At 35.0% G+C, this 11,254-nt stretch overlaps 3 protein-coding genes across 4 annotated transcripts; 1 reads left to right on the top strand and 2 right to left on the bottom strand.

Moving 5' to 3' along the window:
* Positions 1–1,004: 1,004 nt before the first annotated feature.
* On the bottom strand, positions 1,005–4,284 carry LOC119638791 (vacuolar protein sorting-associated protein 72 homolog). 2 transcript variants are annotated; one of them, XM_038035814.1, is made up of 6 exons: positions 4,179–4,284; positions 3,983–4,124; positions 3,793–3,925; positions 3,437–3,731; positions 1,482–1,755; positions 1,005–1,423 (listed from the first exon to the last, which is right to left on the bottom strand). In XM_038035814.1, exons 2-6 carry the CDS (start codon positions 4,117–4,119, stop codon positions 1,228–1,230), a joined length of 1,035 nt encoding a protein of 344 aa, XP_037891742.1. In that variant the 5' UTR covers positions 4,120–4,124; positions 4,179–4,284; the 3' UTR covers positions 1,005–1,227. The 2 variants fall into 2 exon arrangements, with proteins under 2 accessions (XP_037891742.1, XP_037891743.1); XM_038035815.1 differs by having other exon boundaries at positions 3,983–4,121; positions 4,179–4,278.
* A 176-nt stretch (positions 4,285–4,460) lies between these two features.
* LOC119638792 lies at positions 4,461–5,397 on the top strand. The gene is made up of 2 exons (XM_038035816.1): positions 4,461–4,754; positions 4,831–5,397. Exons 1-2 carry the CDS (start codon positions 4,740–4,742, stop codon positions 5,269–5,271), a joined length of 456 nt encoding a protein of 151 aa, XP_037891744.1. The 5' UTR covers positions 4,461–4,739; the 3' UTR covers positions 5,272–5,397.
* Positions 5,398–5,689: 292 nt separating this feature from the next.
* On the bottom strand, positions 5,690–7,498 carry LOC119638790 (E3 ubiquitin-protein ligase RING1). Its single transcript, XM_038035813.1, has 3 exons — positions 6,392–7,498; positions 6,152–6,324; positions 5,690–5,950 (listed from the first exon to the last, which is right to left on the bottom strand). Exons 1-3 carry the CDS (start codon positions 7,419–7,421, stop codon positions 5,906–5,908), a joined length of 1,248 nt encoding a protein of 415 aa, XP_037891741.1. The 5' UTR covers positions 7,422–7,498; the 3' UTR covers positions 5,690–5,905.
* Between the last annotated feature and the right edge of the window lie 3,756 nt (positions 7,499–11,254).

The following is an 11,254-nucleotide window of genomic DNA, read 5'->3' as shown; positions in this document are numbered from 1 at the left end:
TTTTGAAGAAAAGTCATTATTCTCTAAAAGTTATTCTCACTCTGAACGTTGTCAACAAGAACCTTGGCCAATCCCGGCCATCGCCAATCGAAATTCTTAATATATTCGAAGAAGACAGTAAGAGGTAAGAAGGATTCTTTGAGCGTCCTCGTTTCCACATACGTTAATGAACACGTAACGTCGCTGTTATAAAGGACGTCTTGCTCAGAAGAAGTGCTTGATTTATTCGCGGCCAGATAGATAGTTGTCAACATTACAAAGAGCAGCAGAAGTTCCATTGTCATAATTTCTGGTCGTCTTCAGAGCTAAGCTGGGGTTTGTTGGTCTTGAAGCAGTGCTGTTAACATTCACAGACATGTGTTCGTCACAAGACAACTTTCAGCAAATTTTTTTCTTCGCATTATCTGACAATGTATAACTTTTACATTTTAGCGCACCATGAGCCTTTGCAAGTTTGTCAAAATCGTCTTCCTTTAGAACCATATCTAACTGCCTCCTTTTGAACCACATCTGTCACTTACGTGACGGACAAGTTTTGGCCTTCTTGCTGCTACAACAACCGACTTACCCAGAGAACCAATAGGGTGGATGACGTCAGAAAGGGTCAATGAAACCGACAAAAACAGAGAAAACCTTTGTAAGTTTAGAAGATCGGAAAGATACACTTATCAGCCGCCACTTGGGGTCCTACTCAGTCAGAACACAGTGAAAGTAGAATATGAAATGATAGGATTGGTGCTGGACGCCGTGAAGAGTAGAGTAAAGCTGCTGAAATTCTTCTTGATACTTTTTTTCTAATTTATCAAAGCTTAAAACTGGACCAGAAAAATCAGCCGCTGCAATAGCTTCAAAAGATTATTTTATAAAAAAATTTTAAGAAGTGATAAGCCTTTTTAAAATAAATGTCGAAGCTCAAGCAAAATTGCCACTTGACGTTTTTCAAATTAATAGATTTCCACAATAAAATAAAATGTATTTTATTATTATTATTCTTTTTTTTAATATCAATTTCTTACAAATCAACATACATTCTTATTATGTGGCTACATACATTAAATGTAACACATCAAATCGAAAAAAAAATAAAAAAATTAGGAGTATCTGCGCTATTGTCCGATAAAAATACCAATCTTATTATTATTCAAACAATGTAAAATAAAAGTAATGAACGTAATGGAATAGCTTTCTAGCTGCTTAATCAATTTTTGGTATTTGAAGGTTTGATATTTAGCTTGTATTGGCTGCAGATTTTAGACGATTTTCTTTAACTAATTTTCGCCATTCTAACCATTTTTGCAATTGTGGGTTATCTGTATTACCGCGCTCCTCCAATTGCATATAGTAGGCTTCGCGTAAAATTTTGAAGGCCTGTATACTGTAATAAGGCTGCTGGGTGACAGGATCGAAATAACGAGCTGGTAACCTTAAAAGTGTATAAGAATTGAGTATTAAATTTTTAATTATATCTTTTCCTTTCATACTTGGTGATGGAACAAAGGTAACCGGCATTTTTTGGCAATTTCTTGACTTTAAAGATGCTTTGAAAAACCTTGTCATCCAAATCATTTTCAAATGAAATAAACGTTCGTTCACATTTTGATCTCGGATCTTTTGAGTCGAAACCAGTATTACAGCCACGTGTTTGTTTACGTACAACAGGCATTGCCAAGGAATGGTAACGTATTATCGGACCCAAAAACAGACGTTTAGTTGGGCGGGTTTTTTTCTTTTCCAATTCCATTTTTTGAAACTTTTCTGCAATCAAATTCGATTTCATATGTAAATAGAGGTAATCCCTTCTAATGATGCTAGAGAGTATGCATTTAGGACAAGTTAGTCAACAATCCTTTCAAGCTAATTTGGTCCATTAAAGCCAAAATCTGCGCTACGAAAACAGCTGTAACCACATTCTGTGTATGATTGCCGTACAAAAGTCTTAGTTTCTATCACAATAACTGCGGAACAATGAGGCTTTTTCGGAACGTCATATTTTGACGGGTAACTCTAGACATTTCTCTCTTCCTATTCTCAGCACACGATATTTTCAACAGAGATTACCTATAGATTTCTATATTTAACAGAGACTCCTTAGTAAATTTATAGAGTTAACAGAGATTGCATGTTTGTATAACAAACATTCCACATTGCTTTTTATATTCAACGGAGAATACAGGAGCTTAAAAAAAGGATAAAGTGTTGCAATTTATTGAAAGCGTCTCTGCTCTCTCTCTATTCTCAAAACGTGGTGCTTCTTTTTAATAAAATTTTTAAGGAAAAAAATAGCATTCTTTTCTTGAAATATTTTCGCGAATGGGGAATATATGACACTGATTACAATAAGTATATTTCTAAGTTCTGGATAATAGAATGTCAGTCTAATAGATCTTACAAGTTGGAAATGACTGAAGACACATCCCCAAACTTTATTGGATTACATGCCATTTGCCATGCCATAAAAATCCCATTTGAAAAAGATGATACAAATTTTATATTCCCTGACACCACATATGTCTTGTAAATATTTATACTTGTATGTATATTTATGCTCGAAATCCACGAATCGATCGAGAATTACCATTATTTTGTCTGGATGTCCCAGTTTAATTGACTATTTTGCTCGGAAATCTTAGATAGATCGTCAGATTTTTGACCAGCACATATACTCCCAAAAAAGCAATACACTTTATTCAAAACGTTACATCTCAGTGGTTGAATAATGACTACACAAAAAATCTCACCTGCCTCTTTTTACAAAATCCATCCAACCGTTGCTTTTAAGCTACCGTCAAAACACACAGCGAATTTGACATGTTTTACAAGCTTATCACAAAATCTACCTGAAAATCGGCTCTGAATGATATACGTGAAATGCGTGTATGGCTTGAACTGAATCTTTTTCAATCGTTCAAAATTTGGTACTTTCTGCTGATCGTTGGCTTCAAGTTTTTAAATGTGTTGTTAAACACAAAACTCCTGCGTATCATAATCATTCTATCTGCATTTAAATAGTCCTTATGTATACCTTATTTGAGGGCCGGAGATATCAACAAGATGGATGTATAGGCCTCACATTTTAATGGTATAAATTATAAATATAGTTAGAAACATAGAAAATTATACACATTAGAGTCCGATTCTGTTAGTGTGAGAAATTAGAGTCTGTTAAAGCGTGAGAAATTAGAGTCCGAGTCTGTTAAAGCGTGAGAAATTAGACTCCGATTCCGTTAACGGGGAAAATTAGAATTCGATTCTGTTGAATTGTGAAAACTTAAGGTTCGATTGGCCTGAATATACGTTGGCCCTATTATTTCATTTCACTTTTCGGCCACTTAATTCCTTTTTTTATTGATTTAAAAAAAAAATACGTTTGGTGTACCTGGCGAAGAGATCAATCCTCTTTTGATTCATAGTTGTCGCTTAAACTTAACTTTCTTACCTAGTGACTTTATATTCTCTTCTTCAGTAATTTTTGCTTCTTCTAGTAGTTCTTCTTGTGTAGGCATATACTCTTCTACTCTAACTGCTCTTCTCTTTCTTTTGCGAGCATCGTCCATTTCCTTTAAACGAATCTTAGTAGCTTGAGTTTTAATAGCAGTGGAAGCTCTTATAGATTTACGCCCTGAATCTAAGACGGTAAACTTTGCTCGCGCTTTCCTTTTTCTTCCTGGGCCAGTCTTTTTCTTGGAGGGACTTCCATAAGTTTTATCTTCTTTTTTAGCAGGCTTAGGCTCCTTTAAAACACCAAAGGTTACACATTAATAGAGCAAAGACTATTATATGGATTCTTAAAACCTTGTATGCTTTTGTTTGCACTCCCGTACGTCTTCGCTTTTTAACGTCTTCTTCGTCTTGGTCGGATATAGGCTCATCATTCTCATCTATACTAAAATCGGAATCCACTATGTCTTCTTCTTCATCTTTCTGACTGCATGATAATAGGATATGAAGATGGAAGCAAAATTTCTTTCTTATCTTCTCTTACACATAATCCTGGTCATGATCATCTTCATCTTCAAAGCCACCGTAAGAGGTTTTATAAAATTCATCTTCCTCTTCGTCATCCAAAAGCTTCCCGATTCTTACGCCGGCATTTATCCTTCGCGCGCGGTTGGCCGCCATGTCTACTATTCAAATAGACGAATTTTAAACTTGATTTCTAATATTATTAAAATACTCACTTTAATCTTCCAAATAATTTCTCAAAAGTGATAATAAAAACAACAGCAGCAAGGTTGATTTGTTCTGTGCGAAAAATATGTAAACACAATACTTTTTATGCCTTTATTTCATATGCTTAAATATTTAATACAGGGTTGCATAACACGTAGTACGTAATATTTGTTTAGAATTATTTTGACAACATAAATGTAGATCAGCTGATAATTGAGCCAAAAAAAATAAAAAGTTGTAATCTGAATTGGGAGCAAATTTGGTTTTACTGTCGAAATTATCTTTCATAAGAAAGGCATGTTTGCTTTTGGCACATCAAGACTATTAAGCTCGATATCTTTTACATACAATATTGAGTTAATGCAGAAGTATATCCTATGATACAAACGACGATGTAGAAACTGTAAACAATTATATAAATATCTTTCAAGTGTTCATTTATTTTGAGCAAAAAAGCCGCTTTATGTTTGCGACTAAACACAAATAACAGAAGTTAATAATTTTGCATTGCGCAAGATCAAATCATATTACTAATCAACAAATATCTGCTGCTTTAAAGAAAAGCAATTATGACTTCTTGCAAGGTAAAGATAATCTTGCCTACAGTATTTTTAAGTTGAATAAGAATAGCTTTCGTGACTTTCTTTCGTATGCACACAGGTTACTGTGAAGCGCTTGCTGAAATGCTTCTGTGGTTGTCAAGAAATGACAGAGGAAGAAGTCCAACGTCTTTATCAACTGAATGTCCAAGCTACTTTAATAGATCACCGGGCTGTAAAAATATTTAAGAGTTTTCTGAAACAATCTCGATGTGGCGAAAACATAACGGAACAATATCTCGACGTTTATGAACAGTGTGGTGCATATATGCTGCAAGACGACAAAATTCTCACATTAGACGAGTTGGACGAACTAAGTGATTTAGGTTTGCCCTATGATTTAGAAAGAGATCTCCGGAATCAAATACGCACCGGTGATTGTGATAATATTAATCGGTGTTTATTACGCATTCAGGGGGAATGCCGAAATAAAATTGAACGTAGCCAAGAATATAAAAATTATAAAGCCGCCATCCTAAGTAAACTTAACCAGATAACATGATTTTTTAATGCTTTCGTCAACTTAATGGAAATGTTTAATGTGAGCACAGAGCTTCGATATTAAATTCTGCTTTCTGGCGTACGTTTTTTATTAATCAATATTTAAATATTATTCATTCAACACTCTCGCTCCAAAAGACTTCACTAAATTTCCCTAGAATTAAGAAGACAAAAAAATATAATTTTTATATATTTCTATAAGCTTTTGTCGACGTAATGCATTATATAAAAGTCGATCTTGAAGTTTATCGCGTCCTATCAAATTTTTTTCAACGAATAACTACCCGCTTAAGTACTTTTAATAAATTTTGCATTAAAAATTTATATAAATCTTTTTTATTTATTACCCATTTATCCAATTATAAGCTTTTGGGGTTAAGATTATGATAGAGCATCTAGTCACTTCTGCTTTAATAGTTTAAATATTTTATTGTTTCGGCATTCCTTTTGTTAAGCAAATGTTCGACCACGCCTAGAGTGACTCTCCGCAATAATTACATTTTATCATGTCATGCCTTTATGGCATTATTTTTATATACTACATATAAATAAAAATTATAATTTCAAAACGAGCTTAGCGTTGGTCTTAAGGGGTTAATACGCTAATTAATATCAAAGATCACATGACCTAACATTTAGGATTTTTTCCACGAATAATACATTTCCATGGGTTTGTTTACCTGAAAAGAAACAAAACGCGTTTACGTGTGTAACTTATAAGAAGATCACATCAAGCCGTCCGATGTATTGGAAGCATGCTCCACTTGACAAATGTGCACAGAACTTTACGTATCATTCTGATTGACTAAGATCGTGCACTATGCCTCGCCGGCTGATATTGAGAAAAAGATTGTTTCATTCTTTCAGGTTATGATACTTACCTTCCAAAATTTTTCGTTGACCTGATGTAGAGTTTGATTGCCATTCAAAATGACCAACTGTTGCGGCTGAGGTGCTATATAAATGCAAAAATTTAACATGCGATAAGCTTCTGGGAGCTCGGAACCTAAATCCAAAGTTAAACGCAACGCCAAATACTTGCTCAAATGATCCACTATAAAAATATTATGCAGATTAATGGGCCCAAATTCGTTTACTGATTAGAAACTCATTCGTCTTACCAGTAGCATTCGCTGTTGTCTTTATATATCGAATGCAGCTTTCCTTTAAGGCTTTCATGAGCTGATTATCTCCCGCCATTTCGGTGGGATGTGGTTTAAAAACTAGTTCTATTTCATCATTAATACCTAACTCTCCATTGCCTTCGCCTTCAGTGTCAATATTGGAGTCACCTTCGGTGCGACAGTCCATTTGCGAATCGGATTCAGATTCTTCGGAGCGCTCCGATGTCAAAACTGACATAGCCCGTTTAGGTTTCGAACTACTAGAATTAGATGGTACCGGCGATGGAGTACTTCGCACCGACGGCGGATTAGAGGCCCCATCATCTTGTTGCAAGCGATTGGCTGAGGTGCTAGCACCTGCACCTTGCACTCCACTTGACACGCTGGTAGTAGTCGTCGTTGTAGTATTGGAATGTGTCGACGAAGGTGCATTACTTGAATTGTTGGTTCCTGCTCCACTATCCCTATTGTCACTTTCATTGCCGTTGGTGTTACTTTCATTAGAGACGTTGTGAATATGCGAACTATTGTGATTACCACCTCGGCCTCCAGCGCCCTTGGTTCTAAAACGCAGTGGTCTGTTTTGACTTTGTAATTTGATGCCTTCATTAATGGAATTTACTAAAGCCTGCTGAGACTGCGTTTGATTAAATTTCGCCATTACCTTTTCTTGAATAGCTTCATATTCTTCTCGGCTGGGATAAATTTTTGAAATTAATAAGTCAAAGTTTGGATCAGGTCGCAATGATCTCTTTGACACTAACTTTTTACGACAAGTGGGGCATTCCTTATTACCTGATCGTAAAGCAGTTATTATGCAATCCTGACAGAAACGATGCAAGCATTCCTTTGTGGTCATAGTTTTCTTTAACATATCCAAACATATAGGACACATAAGCTCACTATGTAGACTTCTTGGCGAAACGGCAATTTCAGTGTTATCAGTTATTATTTCTTGAGGTTTTCGTTGCAGTTCGTACAATGACAAATCCCAAGTTTTATTTTGTGCGGGTTCTAGCGACGCCATTTCAGCTAAATTATTTATCCAAAATTTTACCAATTTCCTTTTATTTACTGCAAGCAGCTCAACAAAATTACATGTACATATTTTCCACAGACGTATTCCAACTTTGGCATATGCAAGTGAAAATAAAAAACTAGTTATAGAAACACTGCCTTTGAAAAATTAAGAATACGGAATGGAACATTTGCCAATAGAGATACAACAAAATCAGTCCGGAAAAATTAATTACACTATTTTCCTATTTTATACTCTTATTTTCTCCTTTCTTAAATAAAATTCTTATGTAAATTCTTTGTACAAAGTGAACAAGAAAACTATTATTGAAAATTATTTTTAATTCTCATTGGAAAATACGCACAAAATTTGTCTTCGCTTCATATCAGCACATACAACAAATTTTTGTTGCAGGCTTGCAATTTCCAATTTTGTTCTGTTCCACACTAATGAACTAAAGCTATATATGCAGTATATACATTATTTATAGCACTTTTTAAAAAAATTCTACACGATAAAGATCAAATGCTTGCGGATGCTTACGCGTGTACTAGGTTAAGAAATTTGTGATACAAGAGTATCTAATTTTTGCGGGGATGTATTTAACACTCACAAGTACTTGCCCGTCTGCCGTGCCCGTAGTCTATGCATGTGTTCAACCAACAATTTTTGAGATATTTTGGGGCAATTTTGTACACTAACATGGTTTGGCCGAAGAACGAACGCTATTGGAAACGGTTTGAATCGGGCAATTTTTTCGAACACATTCTCTCACAAAGATTATTATATGAAGTGGTGTAGATTGTTCAATGATGGACCGTGGTGCACTATAATGTTTTTGTTTCACTTATGTTGTGTATGGGATTAGTCAAAAACATCGTAGAGTAGTTTTTTGAATTATACGCTTTTTTTTTGTTATGAAGGTTCTGTGAGAGATCTTAATGTGAAGGCTTTTTGGTGTCAGACTTTTATTGTGTGAAGGCTTGCAGTGAAGATCTTTTAATGTAAAAGTTTAGTGTAAAGTCTTTGTGGCATAACGATTTGTTCGGGGTGAAGGTTAGTTGTGAAGGTTCGGTGTGTAGATTTTACGGTGGGAAAGATGGTTTGATGTGAAAGTCTTCAGATACGAGCGTTTTTTTGTTGTGGTTTGTTGTGAAGAATGATCATATAATTGCAATCACGAAGTTATATGATAGATAAATGAGATCTAATGTAAATGCAAAATAACCTAAATATTTGGATAGATGTACATCAGTAGGGTACGATAATATAAGCATATTCACGAAAACTTGTCACGCTCTATAATAACAAGTTTGTAGCAAAACAAATTTGGAGGAATTTTAGAGGTTTGAGAAAGCGTTTTTTTTTTTCAGAGAGGTTTGGTGTGAAAGTGTGGTATGTACGTTTTTTCTGTAAAAGTCTGAGGATTTGTTATGAGGGCATGGTGCGAGGTCTTGATTGAGGGTTTTTTGGTGCAAAGGTTTCGTGTGAATATTTTTCTGTAATGAAGAATTTGGGTAAAAGTTTGGATAAAGATGCTTCTTTATAGTGGACATTGACCTGTAAAGAACGATTGGCCATGTGGTATGGTAAATATTATGGCAATGCGAATCCTATGTGTGGGCATTGCGTAAGGAACGAGCACTGAGAAAATATTGCCCGCTGCTGAATTATTGTGCAGTCCAATGGAAACAAAAAAGGACATACGCAGTGTACAAGTATGTACTAGTAGCCCCTTTTTTCGCTTCAGTAAATGTGTGGCTATCCTATAGCAGACCATGAGGCAAAGACAATAGTTGAGGCATGGGTTTTGAAGCTCCCTTGGATTTTCATTCAGATCAAAGGGCAAACTAGGAATGTACTATCTTCCAAGCGGTTTACGAATTGTTTGGTGTTCAGAAAGACAGAACAAGTACATTGTAACCTCAGTGTGATCGGGATGAGCACATGCCAGTCTTTTAATGGCATACAGATCAGCAGCACACGACACCACCGGTTTACTTTCGGCGATAAGTTTAGTGCGATACTGTACACACCGAGTATGGTACACCTGAATATACATGAATAAACTATGATTCTTTAGCAAGTAGATAACAAGAAACTAATGATATGAAATTTGGAACCAACACGTTTATATTCATAAATGTATGCGCAGGCGGATAGAAGAAAAGGTGCGAAGCGTTTTTTTCAGGTCTATGCTACAGAAGCTGTAAAAGGTTACGAAAAGTTTCTTTATGCAATGAATTAATGTTTATAATAATATTAGATAGGACGGGCATATCATTGTAGCGGCTAAGTCATCAATCGCGGCCGCATCACTGCGTCCGTCGCATAACTTCCTCAAAAAAAAAAAGCATTGAAAGGAGTGGGGTAGTTAAAAAAATCAACAACGATGGCATGATAACTTTAGCAGGCCGAGATCCCTTCGAGTCGTCTAGAGCACATTCCAATGAAATTGCGAATGTTGTATCATCCCGAACTGATATATCAGGAAGAGTATCTTCGAAAGGTCCTTCTTACTTTGCTCTAGCCCATAAAAATTGGTGCAACAAAAATAAATGTGTGTGCAAGCGATGCGGGAAGAAGTGTACTTCGATCTAAAGAGAAAGAATTCCACGTTCGATTTACTAGAAAAACAATGAAGCGAAGCGGAAGATATATTTTGGTATGATGGAGCTGTTTTTCTTGGGACGGTGTCAGTGCCATACATTTCAGAGAAGACACTATGGATAGATTTGTACATAAAAATTTTTTTTGGAAACTGTAATGCTATCATATCCTGAAGAAAATATGCCACTGTTATAAAAATTTCATCAGAATAATAATCCGAAACATTTGTTCAATTTGATGAAGGCGTGAGTCCAGAAGCTTATCTCGAATGTCATTGAATGAGTAAGTCAATTTCCTGATCTCAAGCCTATTGAGAATGTTCGGAGAGGACTAAAGCGTCACACTTCCTGCAGGAATAAAGTAGAATTGTAGAAAAAGATCTAAGAAAATCGAAAGTGTCCTTTAAAACACTGGTAGTTATGCCTGCCATGGACTGTCTGAACTGATTTCTATAAATTTGATTGCTTGATTTATTTGTTTAAGTACAAAATGTTACCTTATTTTTTCAAATTTTAAAATAGAAATCTATTTTGCTGTCCGCCTGCAAACATCTGACATTTTTGAGCTGAACATTTTTTAAATTTTTTGATTATATTTAGTGCATACACATATCTAAAGCCCTGGAAATATTTCTACTTCATAAATAGTTGATTAATATAATACATAAAAGGAGGAAAACGTAAAACGACGTACCTCTACTTTTCTATCCACCTGCGTATATATATATATATATATATACATATATATTATATATATAAAAATATGTATGTATTTCTCATTTACTTCAAATAAGTAAAGATTAGCATCCTTGTAACCGTTAAGGTATTAACATTAGATCTAAATTATAGAAATTCTTACGGAAAACACATAAGATCTATAGAACTGATTGACAGTTTCTAATTGAAGTATTGACATCTCCGCATATACACGTACTCACATATGGCAAACATGGATGATAATGTTGATGATGAGTAAGGAAAAGAATTTAACCAGCTTGTATGCGATATTAGGTAAATGACTATGATGGGATCAACTTGCACCTGGGTTTAAAATGTGGCAATGAACTCCATTTAAAGTCTATTACATGTATATATACGTACTTAACGCAACACTTGTGAATTATATTTTAGACCGGATTAATAAAGAGTAAAAATGATAATAGAAAGCTTAAACCGACTTGCGATCATCGGCGCTTGTTTCAAAAAAATTTCGTATATCAAAGACAGAAGAGT

Source organism: Glossina fuscipes, unplaced genomic scaffold, assembly GCF_014805625.2.
Source record: "Glossina fuscipes isolate IAEA_lab_2018 unplaced genomic scaffold, Yale_Gfus_2 109, whole genome shotgun sequence".
Classification (NCBI taxonomy): Eukaryota; Metazoa; Arthropoda; class Insecta; order Diptera; family Glossinidae; genus Glossina; species Glossina fuscipes.
The sequence above is the reverse complement of the archived record's forward strand: the minus strand, read 5'-3'. Positions and strand labels throughout refer to the sequence as shown.